The sequence below is a fragment of the Dendropsophus ebraccatus genome, chromosome 3, assembly GCF_027789765.1.
Source record: "Dendropsophus ebraccatus isolate aDenEbr1 chromosome 3, aDenEbr1.pat, whole genome shotgun sequence".
Classification (NCBI taxonomy): Eukaryota; Metazoa; Chordata; class Amphibia; order Anura; family Hylidae; genus Dendropsophus; species Dendropsophus ebraccatus.
In genome coordinates, this window is record NC_091456.1 from 192270496 (window position 1) to 192290458 (window position 19963).

Genomic DNA, 19963 nt, shown 5'->3' on the forward strand with positions numbered 1-19963 from the left:
GTGATCAGTCAGGCTCCATAGAGCTCCATTATCATCCCGACTGATCACGTGACAGAGCCGCGAGAGGATTACGCTTAGCGCGGTCTTCTCCCCACTCTATCACCCGATCGGTATAAACACTCGGACCCGGACCGATCAAAACTTCTGACATATCTCTCTGACGTCTCTATGATATGTCAAAAGTTTTCTGAAACAACAACACTTGAAAGAAAAGGATTTTTGTCGGAGTACCCCTTTAACATAAGCCGGCATTGAGTTGCTGTAGTAACAGATGTAGCTGGGTGCGGAGAGCTGCTGTATCACTGGTGTCTTCTGGGAGGTATATGCAGTGATCTGTATACTAGGATCAGCTCTGTCCGCACCAATGATTTTGTATCTCTGTATATATATATATATATATATATATATATATATAAGCCGACATTGTGCATCATTCACTTCTGCTCGATAAAGGCGATAATACCTGCTGAACCGTCATATTATAAAGTCACCTCCTCATCCGTGACCTCCTGGCTGCACTGTGACTACTCGTATATAAGTTTGGAGATGCGGTATATGATATCTGTATTACCGCCAGATCTCCTATACACATGGGGAATACATAGCTGTGGTATCTGGATTAGATTTGCTCTTTGGATAACAGACGTGTGAGTGATCATTGAGCGCTCTGAACTGGCTTCTCCCTGGAGTGAATCTTTTTATGAGTAATAAGATGAGATATCTGTGCAAAACATTTTCCACATTCTGAACATGAAAATGGCTTCTCACCCGTATGAGTTCTTTCATGTGAAGTGAGCGCTGATTTATAAGAAAAAAATTTTCCACATTCCAAACATGAAAATGGCTTCTCCCCTGTGTGAATTCTTTGATGATTAAAAAAATTTCCTTTTTGAGTAAAACATTTTCCACATTCTGAACATAAAAATGGCTTCTCTCCTGTATGAGTTCTTTCATGTAATGTGAGCTTTGATTTCAAAGCAAAACATTTTCCACATTCTGAACATGAAAATGGCTTCTCTCCTGTATGAGTTCTTTCATGTAAAGTGAGCGTTGATTTCAAAGCAAAATGCTTTCCACATTCTGAACATGAAAATGGCTTCTCTCCTGTATGAGTTCTTTCATGTAATGTGAGCGTTGATTTAAAAGCAAAATATTTTTCACATTCTGAACATGAAAATGGCTTCTCTCCTGTATGAGTTCTTTCATGTAATGTGAGCTTTGATTTCAAAGCAAAACATTTTCCACATTCTGAACATGAAAATGGCTTCTCTCCTGTATGAGTTCTTTCATGTAAAGTGAGCGTTGATTTCAAAGCAAAATGCTTTCCACATTCTGAACATGAAAATGGCTTCTCTCCTGTATGAGTTCTTTCATGTAATGTGAGCGTTGATTTAAAAGCAAAATATTTTTCACATTCTGAACATGAAAATGGCTTCTCTCCCGTATGAGTTCTTTCATGTACAGTGAGCGTTGCTTTCAAAGCAAAACATTCTCCACATTCTGAACATGAAAATGGCTTTTCTCCTGTATGAGTCCTTTCATGTACGGTGAGATGGTGTTTTCGAGCAAAACATTTGCCACATTCTGAACATGAAAATGGCTTCTCCTCTGTGTGAATTCTTTTATGTATAGTCAGCTGTGATTTCGTAGTACAATGTTTCCCACACTCTGAGCATGAAAATGGGTTATTTCTTGTGTGAGTTCTTTCATGTAAAGTGAGCTCTGATTTAACAGCAAAACATTTTCCACATTCGGAACATGAAAATGGCTTCTCTCCAGTATGAGTTCTTTCATGTGAAGTGAGCGTTGATTTCAAAGCAAAACGCTTTCCACATTCTGAACATGAAAATGGCTTTTCTCCTGTATGAGTTCTTTCATGTATAGTGAGCCTTGATTTCAAAGCAAAACATTCTCCACATTCTGAACATGAAAATGGCTTTTCTCCTGTATGAGTCCTTTCATGTATGGTGAGTTGGGTTTTTTGAGCAAAACATTTGCCACATTCTGAACATGAAAATGGCTTCTTCCCTGTGTGAATTGTTTGATGTTTTAAAAAATTACCTGTTTGAGTAAAACATTTTCCACATTCCGAACATGAAAATGGCTTCTCTCCCGTATGAGTTCTTTCATGTATAGTGAGCCTTGATTTAAGAGCAAAACATTTACCACATTCTGAACATGAAAATGGCTTCTCTCCTGTATGAGTTCTTTCATGAAGTGTGAGCGTTAGTTTCAATGCAAAACATTTGCCACATTCTGAACATGAAAATGGCTTCTCTCCTGTGTGAATTCTTTCATGTATAGTCAGCTGTGATTTCGTAGTACAATGTTTCCCACACTCTGAGCATGAAAATGGCTTCTCTCCTGTATGAGTTCTTTCATGAAGTGTGAGCGTTAGTTTCAATGCAAAACATTTGCCACATTCTGAACATGAAAATGGCTTCTCTCCTGTGTGAATTCTTTCATGTATAGTCAGCTGTGATTTCGTAGTACAATGTTTCCCACACTCTGAGCATGAAAATGGCTTCTCTCCCGTATGAGTTCTTTCATGTGAAGTGAGCGCTGATTTAAAAGGAAAACATTTCCCACATTCTGAACATGAAAATGGCTTCTCCCTTGTGTGAATTCTTTCATGTATAGTGAGACGTGATTTCTTAGTAAAATGTTTCCCACACTCTGAGCATGAAAATGGGTTCTTTTTTTTGTGCGTTTTTTGATGTTGCATGAGTTGTGATTTTAGTATAAAACATCTTTCACATTCTTGGCATGAAAATGGCTTCTTCACTGTGTGAAATTTTTTATGTTTGACAAGATCTGATTTGCGAGCAAAGCATTTCCCACATTCTGAACATGAAAATGGCTTCTCCTTATTGTGGTTAATCTGTGATGAATCAGTAGCCAGGACTTGTATAGAAGGATGAGATGGCAGATCTTTGCTGTGAGGGGCTGGGGGTATATCTGGGGGAATAGAAGGTTCTTCATATGTATCTTGTGTGATCTGACCATCTGCTGTAATATCTGGAGATATCTGATGTCCCTCTGATCTCCGGGGACACTCAGCTGCCAAGAAGAAAGATGGGTTATTATTATTTAATAAGATAATGTTAGTAATGTTTGTTGGGCCCAGATCATAGTCTCTGTTATATACCTTCTAGGGGAGGAGTTCTAAACTTTATTGGGTTAAATTAAAATATTCCTTTCGTCCTGGGGGGGGGGGGGTACCCCATATGTTATGCTGCCAGTGGAATAAAGATGATACTTACTTCTCCACGCTCCCCCCCGGTGTCCTCCTGCCTTGTCTCTGTGCCCCCCCCCCTGACTGCAGCCGCTGCTGACACTTCTGAACCTGTCTCTGCAGTCACAGCTGCTCAGCCAATCATTGGCCTTGGTGCTGTCCTGTCTTGGTCAGTGATTGGCTGAGCCCAGTGGTGTAGCTACCGTGGTCGCCATGGTGACTGGGCCCGGCAGCCAGAGTGGCCCCCCTAGGTGGTGATTCCCCCCTTACCTCCTCACTATTCTTATGCTGCGGTCGCCCAGTTCCCGCCCGCTCTGTGTACTGATCTCCCCTCTCCCAGGATGCTCTGCAGGGCCCAGGCCCCTCCCCCAGGCCGTACAGTTATGCAGTAGGGGGTTGTGTGTGTCCCTGGCTCCACACATAAGGGAAGTGAGAGCTTTGCCGCAGATTGTTCCTCCCGGCCTGCAGGGGGCGCAGGCTGAGCATTTCTTCTGAAGCCGGAGAGACAGCAGGTGAGTGTACTGGTATGATGGTATATGTACAGTGAGGATAGTTACCCCCCGGTATGATGGTATATGTACAGTGAGGATAGTTACCCCCGGTATGATAGTATATGTACAGTGAGGATAGTTACCCCCCGGTATGATGGTATATGTACAGTGAGGATAGTTACCCCCCCGGTGTGATGGTATATGTACAGTGAGGATAGATACCCCCCGGTATGATGGTATATATACAGTGAGGATAGTTACCCCCGGTATGATGGTATATGTACAGTGAGGATAGTTACCCCCCGGTATGATGGTATATGTACAGTGAGGATAGTTACCCCCCGGTATGATGGTATATGTACAGTGAGGATAGTTACCCCCCCGGTATGATGGTATATGTACAGTGAGGATAGATGCCCCCCCGTATGATGGTATATGTACAGTGAGGATAGATGTCCCCGGTATGATGGTACATGTACAGTGAGGATAGTTACCCCCCCGGTATGATGGTATATGTACAGTGAGGATAGATGCCCCCCGGTATGATGGTATATGTACAGTGAGGATAGTTACCCCCCGGTATGATGGTATATGTACAGTGAGGATAGTTACCCCCCCGGTATGATGGTATATGTACAGTGAGGATAGATACCCCCGGTATGATGGTATATGTACAGTGAGGATAGATCCCCCCCGGTATGATGGTATATGTACAGTGAGGATAATTACCCCCCGGTATGATGGTATATGTACAGTGAGGATAGATCCCCCCCCGGTATGATGGTATATGTACAGTGAGGATAGTAACCCCCGGTATGATGGTATATGTACAGTGAGGATAGTTACCCCCCGGTATGATGGTATATGTACAGTGAGGATAGTTACCCCCCCGGTATGATGGTATATGTACAGTGAGGATAGATGCCCCCGGTATGATGGTATATGTACAGTGAGGATAGATACCCCCCGGTATGATGGTATATGTACAGTGAGGATAGTTACTCCGGTATGATGGTATATGTACAGTGAGGATAGATGCCCCCCGGTATGATGGTATATGTACAGTGAGAATAGATACCCCCCGGTATGATGGTATATGTACAGTGAGGATAGATGCCCCCTAGTATGATGGTATATGTACAGTGAGGATAGATGCCCCCGGTATGATGGTATATGTACAGTGAGGATAGATCCCCCCCGGTATGATGGTATATGTACAGTGAGGATAGATTCCCCTCGGTATGATGGTATATGTACAGTGAGGATAGATCCCCCCCGGTATGATGGTATATGTACAGTGAGGATAGATGCCCCCGGTATGATGGTATATGTACAGTGAGGATAGTTACCCCCCCGGTATGATGGTATATGTACAGTGAGGATAGATTCCCCTCGGTATGATGGTATATGTACAGTGAGGATAGGTACCCCCGGTATGATGGTATATGTACAGTGAGGATAGATGCCCCCCGGTATAATGGTATATGTACAGTGAGGATAGTTACCCCCCGGTATGATGGTATATGTACAGTGAGGATAGATGCCCCCCGGTATAATGGTATATGTACAGTGAGGATAGTTACCCCCCGGTATGATGGTATATGTACAGTGAGGATAGTTACCCCCCCGGTATGATGGTATATGTACAGTGAGGATAGATGCCCCCCGGTATGATGGTATATGTACAGTGAGGATAGATGCCCCCGGTATGATGGTACATGTACAGTGAGGATAGTTACCCCCCGGTATGATGGTATATGTACAGTGAGGATAGTTACCCCCCCGGTATGATGGTATATGTACAGTGAGGATAGATACCCTCGGTATGATGGTATATGTACAGTGAGGATAGTTCCCCCCCGGTATGATGGTATATGTACAGTGAGGATAGATACCCCCCGGTATGATGGTATATGTACAGTGAGGATAGATACCCCCCGGTATGATGGTATATGTACAGTGAGGATAGATGCCCCCTAGTATGATGGTATATGTACAGTGAGGATAGATGCCCCCGGTATGATGGTATATGTACAGTGAGGATAGATACCCCCCGGTATGATGGTACATGTACAGTGAGGATAGATACCCCCCGGTATGATGGTATATGTACAGTGAGGATAGATGCCCCCGGTATGATGGTATATGTACAGTGAGGATAGTTATCCCCGGTATGATGGTATATGTACAGTGAGGATAGATCCCCCCCGGTATGATGGTATATGTACATTGAGGATAGATCCCCCTCGGTATGATGGTATATGTACAGTGAGGATAGATCCCCCCCGGTATGATGGTATATGTACAGTGAGGATAGTTACCCCCCCGGTATGATGGTTTATGTACAGTGAGGATAGATGCCCCCCGGTATAATGGTATATGTACAGTGAGGATAGTTACCCCCCGGTATGATGGTATATGTACAGTGAGGATAGTTACCCCCCGGTATGATGGTATATGTACAGTGAGGATAGATGCCCCCCGGTATGATGGTATATGTACAGTGAGGATAGATGCCCCCGGTATGATGATATATGTACAGTGAGGATAGTTACCCCCCGTATGATGGTATATGAACAGTGAGGATAGATGCCCCCTGGTATGATGGTATATGTATAGTGAGGATAGATACCCCCGGTATGATGGTATATGTACAGTGAGGATAGTTACCCCCCGGTATGATGGTATATGTACAGTGAGGATAGTTACCCCCCGGTATGATGGTATATATACAGTGAGGATAGATGCCCCCGGTATGATGGTATATGTACAGTGAGGATAGATGCCCCCGGTATGATGGTATATGTACAGTGAGGATAGATGCCCCCTGGTATGATGGTATATGTACAGTGAGGATAGTTACCCCCCCGGTATGATGGTATATGTACAGTGAGGATAGTTACCCCCGGTATGATGGTATATGTACAGTGAGGATAGTTACCCCCCGGTATGATGGTATATGTACAGTGAGGATAGTTACCCCCCCCGGTATGATGGTATATGTACAGTGAGGATAGATACCCCCGGTATGATGGTATATGTACAGTGAGGATAGTTACCCCCCGGTATGATGGTATATGTACAGTGAGGATAGATGCCCCCGGTATGATGGTATATGTACAGTGAGGATAGATGCCCCTGGTATGATGGTATATGTACAGTGAGGATAGTTACCCCCCCCCCCCCGGTATGATGGTATATGTACAGTGAGGATAGATGCCCCTGGTATGATGGTATATGTACAGTGAGGATAGATGCCCCTGGTATGATGGTATATGTACAGTGAGGATAGTTACCCCCGGTATGATGTTATATGTACAGTGAGGATAGTTACCCCCCGGTATGATGGTATATGTACAGTGAGGATAGTTATCCCCCAGTATGATGGTATATATACAGTGAGGATAGATACCCCCCGTATGATGGTATATGTACAGTGAGGATAGTTACCCCCCCCCCCCCCGGTATGATGGTATATGTACAGTGAGGATAGCTCCCCCGGGTATGATGGTATATGTACAGTGAGGATAGTTACCCTCCCCCCGGTATGATGGTATATGTACAGTGAGGCTAGTTACCCCCCGGTATGATGGTATATGTACAGTGAGGATAGTTACCCCCCGGTATGATGGTATATGTATGTACAGTGAGGATAGATACCCCCCGGTATGATGGTATATGTACAGTGAGGATAGTTACCCCCCGGTATGATGGTATATGTACAGTGAGGATAGTTACCCCCCGGTATGATGGTATATGTACAGTGAGGATAGTTACCCTCCCCCGGTATGATGATATATGTACAGTGAGGCTAGTTACCCCCCGGTATGATGGTATATGTACAGTGAGGATAGTTACCCCCCGGTATGATGGTATATGTACAGTGAGGATAGTTATTCCCCGGTATGATGGTATATGTACAGTGAGGATAGTTACCCCCCGGTATGATGGTATATGTACAGTGAGGATAGTTACCCCCCGGTATGATGGTATATGTACAGTGAGGATAGTTACCCCCCGGTATGATGGTATATGTACAGTGAGGATAGTTACCCCCCGGTATGATGGTATATGTACAGTGAGGATAGATCCCCCCCGGTATGATGGTATATGTACAGTGAGGATAGATACCCCCCGGTATGATGGTATATGTACAGTGAGGATAGATCCCCCCCGGTATGATGGTATATGTACAGTGAGGATAGATACCCCCCCGGCATGATGGTATATGTACAGTGAGGATAGATACCCCCCGGTATGATGGTATATGTACAGTGAGGATAGATACCCTCCGGTATGATGGTATATGTACAGTGAGGATAGTTACCCCCCGGTATGATGGTATATGTACAGTGACAATATTTGTTCCCTGTATAGTTCTCCAGCATCGCTGTGTCCGTGTACTTAGGGTGCAGACTGCAGTCACTGTATGCATATCAGCCATCTGGGGTATTGGGGACAGTCAGGCCAGTAGGGGTAAGTGGCACATATTGTTACATATACAAACTTATTGAAACTTCCCTATTACCCAGCTACAGAAGTTCCAATTCCACATATTGATGGCTGGTCCTCAGGATAGGATATCAATATGTGATCATGGTCCCAAAACCCCACTGATCAGCTGTTCTGCACCATGAATGGGGAACAAAGTAACTGGCTTCCCCCCCTATGTAGCGGCTAGGCTGAGTTACTGCAGCTTCAAAACATTGTATCAGGAGCTGAGCTGCAGTAACTCAGCACGGCCACTATGAAGTGAATGGCGCTATCTGCTTCTGGCGCTGTACACAGCATAGATTCAGTCACAGCAGCCCTGCAGAACCTTTGTCGCAAAATTGTGGCAGGTCTGGAAGCCTTCAATAGGCCTCTGGCTGCCATGACAAGCACGTTGGCGTTTGAAGTGGTGGCATTGCTTGGGGGGGCAAGTTGACCTCTTGCACCAGGGCCCATGAGACATTAGCTCCGCCCCTGGCTGAGCAGCTGTGACTGCAGAGACGGATTCAGAAGTGTCACTGGCGGCTGGAGTCAGCGGGGGACACAGAGACAAGGCAGGAGGACACCAGGGGAGCAAGGAGAGGTAAGTATTATCTTTATTATTTTACTTCTTTAAAGCAAAGCCTGCATGGACATCACTAACGATGTCCGTTCTGCCCCGCCCACACGACTGATCCATCTAATAGGCTCTGTAAGCGATCGGCGATCTAGCAGAGAGACAGTGAGAGTCGGCCATCTAATACGGCCATAAGAGCGGCTTTTTATTCATCTCTAATCTCAGATAAGTGTCCACTGAACTTATCAAGTGCCGCACGTGTGTATATAGTGAAGTGTATTACCCAGGGCCGTTTCTAGAGGAGGGCAGGCCAGGTGACCGCCGACGGCTAGGGGGCGCTGATGGCACCCCCCAGACTCCACTTAGCTGCGCGCACCCCCGGCCGGCCGCCTGCTAGCTAGCTCGCCCCATCACCTGCCCCTCTGCCCCATCACCTGGCAATACTGCCCTCCGCCCCGGACCTCCCGTAGCTCCGCCCCCGGACCGCCTGGACCTGCACTGCAGACATCTTCTCCCTCCAGCAGCGCAATGACATCATTTCACTGCGTTTGCTGGAGAGAGATGTGTGCAGGGGCGGCAGCGGCCTGCTCCTCACAGGCTAGAGAAGAAGAGGAGAGAGGGACTCCTATGCCAGAATAAGGTGAGTATAATGTTTTTTTTTTGTGTGTGTGTGTTTGGCAATGCAGGGGGAGCAGAAGGGATTATTACTATTGGGGGGGGCAATGGGGACAGCACAGGGGGGATTACAGGGGGTGGTAACCCAGCTTTCCCAGCATCCTGTATGTCAGTAAAATGGAGGTCACCCAGCTTTCCCAGCATCCTGTATGTCAGTATAATGGAGGTCACACAGCTTTTCCAGCATCCTGCATGTCAGTATAATGGAAGTCACACAGCTTTCCCAGCATCCTGTATGTCAGTGTAATGGAGGTCACACAGCTTTCCCAGCATCCTGTATGTCAGTGTAATGGAGGTCACCCAGCTTTCCCAGTATCCTGTATGTCAGTGTGTAATGGAGGTCACCCAGCTTTCACAGCATCCTGTATGTCATTGTAATGGAGGTCACACAGCTCTCCCAGCATACTGTATGTCAGTGTAATGGAGGTCACTCAGCTCTCCCAGTATCCTGCATGTCAGTGTAATGGAGGTCACACATCTTTCCCAGTATCCTGTATGTCAGTGTGATGGAGGTCACACAGCTTTCCCAGTATCCAGTATGTAAGTGTAGTGGAGGTCACCCAGCTTTCCCAGCATCCTGTATGTCAGTGTAATGGAGGTCACACAGCTTTCCCAGTATCCTGTATGTCAGTGTGATGGAAGTCACACATCTTTCCCAGTATCCTGTATGTCAGTGTAAAGGAGGTCATCCAGTTCTCCTAGTATCCTGTATGTCAGTGTAGTGGAGGTCACCCAGCTTTCCCAGTATCCTGTATGTCAGTGTAATGGAGGTCACACAGCTTTCCCAGTATCCTATATGTTAGTGTAATGGAGGTCACACAGCTTTCCCAGCATACTGTATGTCAGTCTAATGGAGGCCACACAGCTTTCCCAGTATCCTGTATGTCATTGTAACGGAGGTCACCCAGCTTTCCCAGTATCCTGTATGTCAGTGTAATGGAGGTCATACAGCTTTCCTAGCATCCTGTATAGCAGTGTATAATGGAGGTCACACAATTTTCTGAGCATCTGGTACTTAGTATAATGGAAGTCACCCAGCTTTCCCAGCATCCTGTATGTCAGTGTAGTAGATGTCCCACAGCTCTCCCAGTATCCTGTATATCAGTGTAATGGAGGTCACCCAGCTCTCCCAGCATCCTTTATGTCAGTGTATAATGGAGGTCACCCAGCTCTCCCAGTATCCTGTATGTCAGTGTAATAGAGGTTACCCAGCTTTCCCAGTATCCTGTATGTCAGTGTAATGGAGGTCACACAGCTTTCCCAGCATCCAGTATGTCAGTGTAATGGAGGTCACACAGCTTTCCAAGTATCCTGTATATCAGTGTGATGGAGGTGACCCAGCTTTCCCAGTATCCTGTATGTCAGTGTGATGGAGGTCACCCAGCTTTCCCAGTATCCTGTATGTCAGTGTGATGGAGGTCACCCAGCTTTCCCAGTATCCTGTATGTCAGTGTGATGGAGGTCACCCAGCTTTCCCAGCATCCTGTATGTCAGTGTAGTGGAGGTCTCACCTTGCAGACTTTACTGCACCCAGCAGCAGAATTACTATAGTTTAGGAGCCTATAGGAGGGAAAAGGGAAGGAAGTTGCTGGATAAGTGCGGAGCCTGAGATGTCTGTCTGGCAGGTTCTGAGGAGACGAATTGTAGCTGCAAGAAATCATCCTGGTGGTCCGGGCCGCATGGAGACGAAAAGGAAAACGGTGCCGTAGATCAAAGAAAACAGCACCTGTGAGTCACTGAATGATTATTTTGTATTCGTTTGAACATTATCTCTTATTATCTTTTATTATCTATGCCATAATACACACTCTGCTTCTTCCTAATAACCCGAATCCTGATAAAAGCCCCCCTTCCTTCCCCAGGGCTGAACTGTGTGTGAGTGTGTGTGTAAGGGGGGGGGGGGCGCCCTGGTATTACCTGCTGATGGGAGGGGCTGCTGATCCTCCAGCATCACATCCTTGTACTGATCCTTGTATCCTTCTACATACTCCCACTCCTCCATGGAGAAATAGACCGCCAAATATACCTTAAAAGACAAGACAAGCTCACTTAGGGGTCACGTTACATGCTATCCATAGAAGTCTATGTATATAGGAGGGGGAGGAGGAGGATGAAGCTTCCGAGTGAGATAGATGTAAGAGACACAAACATGGCGGCCGCAGTATTATACATGTCCCAACAATGAAGCTGTAACACTCCGGGCTTATTCCCACCTTCCATGCACAGTCTGTAAATAAGGAGGATGTGCTACAGAACCGAGATCAGAGTTCCCGGCATCATCTATCACTGTGATGCCGATGTGGTGATTGGTGGATGTTATCAGCTTTGTTGTACAGCTCAGCCAGTGATGGGACAGTGGTGACGCCAGTGCTAGTCCAGCACACAGGTGTGGGGTTGGTACCTGCTTTGTTATGTGGCTGGCTGTACTCCCCAAAATGGTGGGTGACCTGCCGGGTTGTAGTGGGCCCCTTGGGCTCTTGTCACAGTAGTCTTGATTGGCAATTGACCCACCCGGAGTATCGGTACCGACACCCACAGAAAGGGGAAAAATAACCCAAGATGTGCGGCTATTGTGTATAGGTGCTGGTGAGGAGGAAAGGATGACTGAGTCCCAGTGATATAAAAATATAACAGCTTTACCGTACACTCTCTTGACTGTATGTATGTGTGTATATATATTTATATATATGTGTGACTGTATGTGTGCGTGTGTGTGTATATATGTGACTCTACGTCTGTATGTGTGTGTATATATGTGACTGTATGTATGTGTGTGTGTATATATGTGACTGTAAATGTGTGTGTGTGTGTATATATGTGACTGTATGTCTGTATGTGTGTGTGTGTATATATGTGACTGTATGTATGTGTGTGTATATATGTGACTGTATGTGTGTGTGTGTGTATATATGTGACTGTATGTATGTGTGTGTATATATGTGACTGTATGTGTGTGTGTATATATGTGACTGTATGTGTGTGTGTATATGTGACTGTATGTATGTATGTATGTGTGTGTGTATATATGTGACTGTATGTATGTGTGTGTATATATGTGACTGTATGTATGTATGTGTGTGTGTATATATGTGACTGTATGTATGTGTGTGTATTAGGGATGAGCGAACCGAACCGTTACGAACCAGATTCGTTACGAACTTTGCAAAAAGTTCGGTTCGGTACCGAACCGAACTTTCAAAAAGTTTGTTACGAAGTTCGTTAAAATCGCAACGGCGTCGCAAAACTGTATTGTTTTCCCAGAATGGAAGAGGATATAAGGAATTATTACTCCTATAATCCTTTGTATCCTGTTATTATGTGAATATCAAGGTGTGTGACGTCACTCCAGGAACAGGAAGTGCCTGAGCGTCCATGCTCTTTCTCATTGTGTGTCTAGACTGCAGAGAGAGAGGAGGTGTATGTTAGGCAGAGAGGGAAAACACATAGATTACATATCCAAACAACTGGATAAGTACAGGGAGAGATAGAGAAGGAGTATATATTGTTTGTGAGAGAAGCAGGAGAGAGGAAGATAAAAAAAAAAACGTAAGATCCAGGGAAGGCTTGATAAGCTCATACATAGTGAAAGAGGCTGAGAAATCAAGAGTTAGGTAGAGAGAGGGAGAGAGAGGCATCTAACTCAAAAATTGTGATATCTAGGGAGAGATAGGGAGATAAAAAAAAGAAATAGGGAGAGAAAAGTGAGAAGAGTCACTCAGTACACGTAGCATTGTACCAGCTACTGTTCCGTGACTAAGAAGAGACGCTAGACGTTGCTGCTCTGCTGGGTGCTGTTAACCGCGTATAGCCGCAAGCAAAAAAGTTTAAAAAAACTTCAAAAAAATAAATAAAAAAAAGTTTGTTTGTTTGTGATCAGCTGTTCTAGGTGACGCTAAGTCAGCACCCCACAAAAGCTGTCCGTTTGTGCTCTGCTGGTTGCCGTCAAGTCCGTCTATTACCCCGCAATACTGGCCTGGAATCGATCAACTGTTGCCTCATCCTCCTCAAGTAGCCTCTCCTCCATAATACTGGCCTGGAATCAATCAACTGCTGCCTCCTCCTGCTGATCAACTTGTCTCTTCTCAACAATACTGGCCTGGGTGCAATCACGTGCTGCCGCATCCTCCTTGTAAGCTTTTTTTTTCAATATTTTTTGTCAGTATTTTGGCACTTTTATTTACTATATTTTATTATTATTTCTATAATTAATTTTTTTTTTCTCATTATTTTTGCACTTCCCCCCCCCCCATTTTTTCATTGTAATATCAACTGCAACTAAACGAAACTAAACCCTATCACACTCCCACTATTGTAGCTGCAATTATTCAGCCGTTAGAGCAAGGTTCGTTTTCGGTTCAGTTCGGACCGATCCGAAATTCACGTAAGTTCGCCGGATCGAACTGAACTGAACTTTTCAAAAGTTCGCTCATCCCTAGTGTGTATATATGTGACTGTATGTATGTGTGTGTGTATATATGTGACTGTATGTATGTGTGTGTGTGTATATATGTGACTGCGTGTATGTGTGTGTGTATATATATATATATATATATATATATGTGACTGCGTGTATGTGTGTATATATATATATGTGACTGTATGTATGTATGTGTGTGTATATATGTGACTGTATGTGTGTGTGTGTGTATATATGTGACTGTATGTATCTGTGTGTATATATGTGACTGTATGTGTGTGTGTGTATACACTCACCGGCCACTTTATTAGGTACACCTGTCCAACTGCACGTTACCACTTAATTTCTAATCAGCCAATCACATGGCGGCAACTCAGTGCATTTAGTCATGTAGACATGGTCAAGACAATCTCCTGCAGTTCAAACCGAGAATCAGTATGGGGAAGAAAGGTGATGTGAGGCCTTTGAACGTGGCATGGTTGTTGGTGCCAGAAGGGCTGGTCTGAGTATTTCAGAAACTGCTGATCTACTGGGATTTTCACGCACAACCATCTCTAGGGTTTACAGAGAATGGTCCGAAAAAGAAAAAACATCCAGTGAGCGGCCGTTCTGTGGGCGGAAATGCCTTGTTGATGCCAGAGGTCAGAGGAGAATGGGCAGACTGGTACGAGCTGATAGAAAGGCAACAGTGACTCAAATAGCCAACCGTTACAACCAAGGTACGCAGAAGAGCATCTCTGAACGCACAGTACAGAGATGGGCTACAGCAGCAGAAGACCACACCGGGTGCCGATCCGCTCAGCTAAGAACAGGAAACTGAGGCTACAATTTGCACAAGCTCATCGAAATTGGACAGCAGAAGATTGGAAAAACGTTGCCTGGTCTGATGAGTCTCGATTTCTGCTTGAACATGACAATGAGTTCACTGTACTCAAATGGCCTCCACAGTCACCAGATCTCAATCCAATAGAGAATCTTTGGGATGTGGTGGAACGGGAGATTCGCATCATGGATGTGCAGCCGACAAATCTGCGGCAACTGTGTGATGCCATCAGGTCAATATGGACCAAAATCTCTGAGGAAGCTTCCAGCACCTTGTTGTATCTATGCCACCAAGAATTGAGGCAGTTCTGAAGGCAAAAGGGGGTCCAACCCGTTACTAGCATGGTGTACCTAATAAAGTGGCCGGTGAGTGTGTGTGTGACTGTATGTGTGTGTGTGTGTATATATGTGACTGTATGTATGTGTGTGTGTATATATATATGTGACTGTATGTATGTGTGCATATATGTGACTGTATGTGTGTGTGTGTATATATGTGACTGTATATATGTGTGTGTATTTATGTGACTGTATGTATGTGTGTGTATATATGTGACTGCGTGTATGTGTGTGTATATATGTGACTGTATGTGTGTGTGTGTATATATATGTCACTGTATGTATGTGTGTGTATATATGTGACTGTATGTATGTGTGTGTATATATGTGACTGTATGTGTGTGTGTATATATGTGACTGTATGTATGTATATATGTGACTGTATGTATGTGTGTGTATATATGTGACTGTATGTCTGTATGTGTGTGTGTATATATGTGACTGTATGTATGTGTGTGTATTAGGGATGAGCGAACCGAACCGTTACGAACCAGATTCGTTACGAACTTTGCAAAAAGTTCGGTTCGGTACCGAACCGAACTTTCAAAAAGTTTGTTACGAAGTTCGTTAAAATCGCAACGGCGTCGCAAAACTGTATTGTTTTCCCAGAATGGAAGAGGATATAAGGAATTATTACTCCTATAATCCTTTGTATCCTGTTATTATGTGAATATCAAGGTGTGTGACGTCACTCCAGGAACAGGAAGTGCCTGAGCGTCCATGCTCTTTCTCATTGTGTGTCTAGACTGCAGAGAGAGAGGAGGTGTACGTTAGGCAGAGAGGGAAAACACATAGATTACATATCCAAACAACTGGATAAGTACAGGGAGAGATAGAGAAGGAGTATATATTGTTTGTGAGAGAAGCCGGAGAGAGGAAGATTAAAAAAAAAAACGTAAGATCCAGGGAAGGCTTGATAAGCTCATACATAGTGAAAGAGGCTGAGAAATCAAGAGTTAGGTAGAGAGAGGAAGAGAGAGGCATCTAACTCAAAAATTGTGATATCTAGGGAGAGATAGGGAGATAAAAAAAAGAAATAGGGAGAGAAAAGTGAGAAGAGTCACTCAGGACACGTAGCATTGTACCAGCTACTGTTCCGTGACTGAGAGGAGACGCTAGACGTTGCTGCTCTGCTGGGTGCCGTTAACCGCGTATAGCCGCAAGCAAAAAAGTTTAAAAAAACTTCAAAAAAATAAATAAAAAAAAGTTTGTTTGTGATCAGCTGTTCTAGGTGACGCTAAGTCAGCGCCCCACAAAAGCTGTCCGTTTGTGCTCTGCTGGTTGCCGTCACACCCGTCTATCACCCCGCAATACTGGCCTGGAATCGATCAACTGTTGCCTCATCCTCCTCAATTAGCCTCTCCTCCATAATACTGGACTGGAATCAATCAACTGCTGCCTCCTCCTCAAGTAGCCTCTCCTCAATAATACTGGACTGGAACCAATCAACTGCCGCCTCCTCCTGCTGATCAACTTGTCTCTTCTCAACAATACTGGCCTGGGTGCAATCACGTGCTGCCGCATCCTCCTTGTAAGCTTTTTTTTTCAATATTTTTTGTCAGTATTTTGGCACTTTTATTTACTATATTTTATTATTATTTCTATCATTAATTTTTTTTCTCACTATTTTTGCACTTTTTTCCCCCTACTTTTTCATTGTAATATCAACTGCAACTAAACGAAACTAAACCCTATCACACTCCCACTATTGTAGCTGCAATTATTCAGCCGTTAGAGCAAGGTTCGTTTTCGGTTTAGTTCGGACCGATCCGAAATTCACGTAAGTTCGCCGGATCGAACTGAACCGAACTTTTCAAAAGTTCGCTCATCCCTAGTGTGTATATATGTGACTGTATGTATGTGTGTGTGTATATATGTGACTGTATGTATGTGTGTGTGTGTATATATGTGACTGTATGTATGTGTTTGTATATATGTGACTGTATGTATGTGTGTATATATGTGACTGTATGTATGTGTGTGTGTATATATGTGACTGTATGTATGTGTGTGTGTATAAATGTGACTGCGTGTATGTGTGTGTGAGTATATATGTGACTGCGTTTGTATGTGTGTGTGTGTGTGTGTGTATATATATATATATATATATGTGACTGCGTGTATGTGTGTGTATATATATGTGACTGTATGTATGTATGTGTGTGTATATATGTGACTGTATGTGTGTGTGTGTGTATATATGTGACTGTATGTATCTGTGTGTATATATGTGACTGTATGTGTGTGTGTGTATACACTCACCGGCCACTTTATTAGGTACACCTGTCCAACTACACGTTACCACTTAATTTCTAATCAACCAATCACATGGCGGCAACTCAGTGCATTTAGGCATGTAGACATGGTCAAGACAATCTCCTGCAGTTCAAACCGAGCATCAGTATGGGGAAGAAAGGTGATGTGAGGCCTTTGAACGTGGCATGGTTGTTGGTGCCAGAAGGGCTGGTCTGAGTATTTCAGAAACTGCTGATCTACTAGGATTTTCACGCACAACCATCTCTAGGGTTTACAGAGAATGGTGGGAAAAAGAAAAAACATCCGGTGAGCGGCAGTTCTGTGCGCGGAAATGCCTTGTTGATGCCAGAGGTCAGAGGAGAATGGGCAGACTGGTACGAGCTGATAGAAAGGCAACAGTGACTCAAATAGCCAACCGTTACAACCAAGGTAGGCAGAAGAGCATCTCTGACCGCACAGTACAGAGATGGGCTACAGCAGCAGAAGACCACACCGGGTGCCGATCCGCTCAGCTAAGAACAGGAAACTGAGGCTACAATTTGCACAAGCTCATCGAAATTGGACAGTAGAAGATTGGAAAAACGTTGCCTGGTCTGATGAGTCTCGATTTCTGCTTGAACATGACAATGAGTTCACTGTACTCCAATGGCCTCCACAGTCACCAGATCTCAATCCAATAGAGCATCTTTGGGATGTGGTGGAACGGGAGATTCGCATCATGGATGTGCAGCCGACAAATCTGCGGCAACTGTGTGATGTCATCAGGTCAATATGGACAAAAATCTCTGAGGAAGCTTCCAGCACCTTGTTGTATCTAGGCCACTAAGAATTGAGGCAGTTCTGAAGGCAAAAGGGGGTCCAACCCGTTACTAGCATGGTGTACCTAATAAAGTGGCCGGTGAGTGTGTGTGTGACTGTATGTATGTGTGTGTATATATGTGACTGTATGTATGTGTGTGTATATATATATGTGACTGTATGTATGTGTGTGTGTATATATGTGACTGTATGTATCTGTGTGTGTATATATGTGACTGTATGTGTGTATATATGTGACTGTATATATATATATATGTGACTGTATGTGTGTGCGTATATATGTGACTGTATGTATGTGTGTGTGTATATATGTGACTATGTGTATGTGTGTGTATACATGTGACTGTATGTATGTGTGTGTATATATGTGACTATGTATGTATGTATATATGTGACTGTATGTATGTGTGTGTATATATGTGACTATGTATGTGTGTGTGTATATATGTGACTGTATGTATGTATGTATGTGTGTGTATATATGTGACTGTATGTATGTATGTATGTATGTGTGTGTATATATGTGACTGTATGTATGTATGTGTATATATGTGACTGTATGTATGTGTGTGTATATATGTGACTGTATGTATGTATGTGTGTGTATATGTGACTGTATGTATGTATGTGTGTATATATGTGACTATGTATGTGTGTGTGTGTATATATATGTGACTGTATGTATGTGTGTGTATATATGTGACTGTATGTATGTGTGTATATATGTGACTGTATGTATGTGTGTGTATATATGTGACTGTATGTATGTATGTATGTATGTGTGTGTATATATGTGACTGTATGTATGTGTGTGTGTGTGTGTGTGTATATATATGTGACTGTATGTATGTGTGTGTATATATGTGACTGTATGTATGTGTGTATATATGTGACTGTATGTATGTGTGTGTATATATGTGACTGTATGTATGTGTGTCTGTATATATGTGACTGTATATGTGTGTGTGTGTGTGTGTGGTTATAAATATATATATATATATATATATATATATATATGTCTGTAAGGCCTCTTCCCCCCCCCCCCCCCCAGCCCATGCTGCTGTAAATAGGGTTTGGTCGCATACAAGGGAACATTTAGTCTTTGATCCGGCGGGGGGGGGGGGGGTGACAGTGCGGTCTAGTAATATACAAAACCTCTTCATAGAGGAGACAGAGGAGGACACTCACCCGTTTCCTGACTTCTTTCTTCTTCTACAACTTTCATGCAGCCATAGTCCATTAGCGCGCACTCCTCGTGCCAACCCCCTCCACAGGCGCCGGACAGCTGCTTCTCACCTCACTTACCAGCTTTGACTGACAGTCGCAACAGCTGTCAAGTGTCTGTGGAGGGGGTTGGTGCCTCACCGACGAGTGCACGCTAAGGAACTATGGCCGCATATATATATATATATATATATACAGTATATACCCAAGTAGTATGTAGTGCAGCACTCTTTAATCAAAGATCTTGCGGTGCTAACCAGTATGCGCCCCTGTCAGATGAAGCCTGATCACCGATCAATCAAGTGTTTCATGGAAAATAACCAACAGCGTCACAAGAAGCGTGAAGTGAAAAAAATGGCGCAAAATAACGGCCCATAAACTGAGGCCAAAGGAAGGAAGGAAGGCTGAAAAACGAGAAACAGACCGCTGGGTAGGATATATAAAGCTATTACTCACAGAGCACAGTGTCAGATCCGAAACGTGTTCCCTTCTTCCTCTGTATTTCTCACCACTCAGCTGGGCGCTCAGGACTCTTCAGCAATCTGCTCTCTTCTTGTACAATGTCCCTACGTGTTTCCCGCTTTACCAGCAATCATCAGGGGATAATTCACCCAGCAAGGAAAGCAGGTCTGTGCCGC

General features: G+C 44.1%; 1 protein-coding gene across 1 annotated transcript; it reads right to left on the reverse strand.

Annotated features, from left to right (window-relative positions):
• Window positions 1-655: 655 nt before the first annotated feature.
• LOC138786632 (zinc finger protein 268-like) lies at window positions 656-19341 on the reverse strand. The gene is made up of 4 exons (XM_069963614.1): window positions 19290-19341; window positions 2167-2958; window positions 901-2028; window positions 656-852 (listed from the first exon to the last, which is right to left on the reverse strand). Exons 1-4 carry the CDS (start codon window positions 19339-19341, stop codon window positions 656-658), a joined length of 2169 nt encoding a protein of 722 aa, XP_069819715.1.
• Between the last annotated feature and the right edge of the window lie 622 nt (window positions 19342-19963).

Excerpts from the sequence above, each read along its gene's own strand:
- LOC138786632 (XM_069963614.1), bottom strand. The coding sequence starts at position 19,341 with ATGGACTATGGCTGCATGAAAGTTGTAGAAGAAGAAAGAAGTCAGGAA. Across the intron at positions 2,959-19,289 it reads AGAAAGAAGTCAGGAAACGG|ATATACCCCCAGCCCCTCAC; the intron begins GTGAGTGTCCTC and ends CTATTCCCCCAG. Across the intron at positions 853-900 it reads ATGTTCAGAATGTGGAAAAT|GGGAGAAGCCATTTTCATGT; the intron begins GTTTTACTCAAA and ends GAATTCACACAG.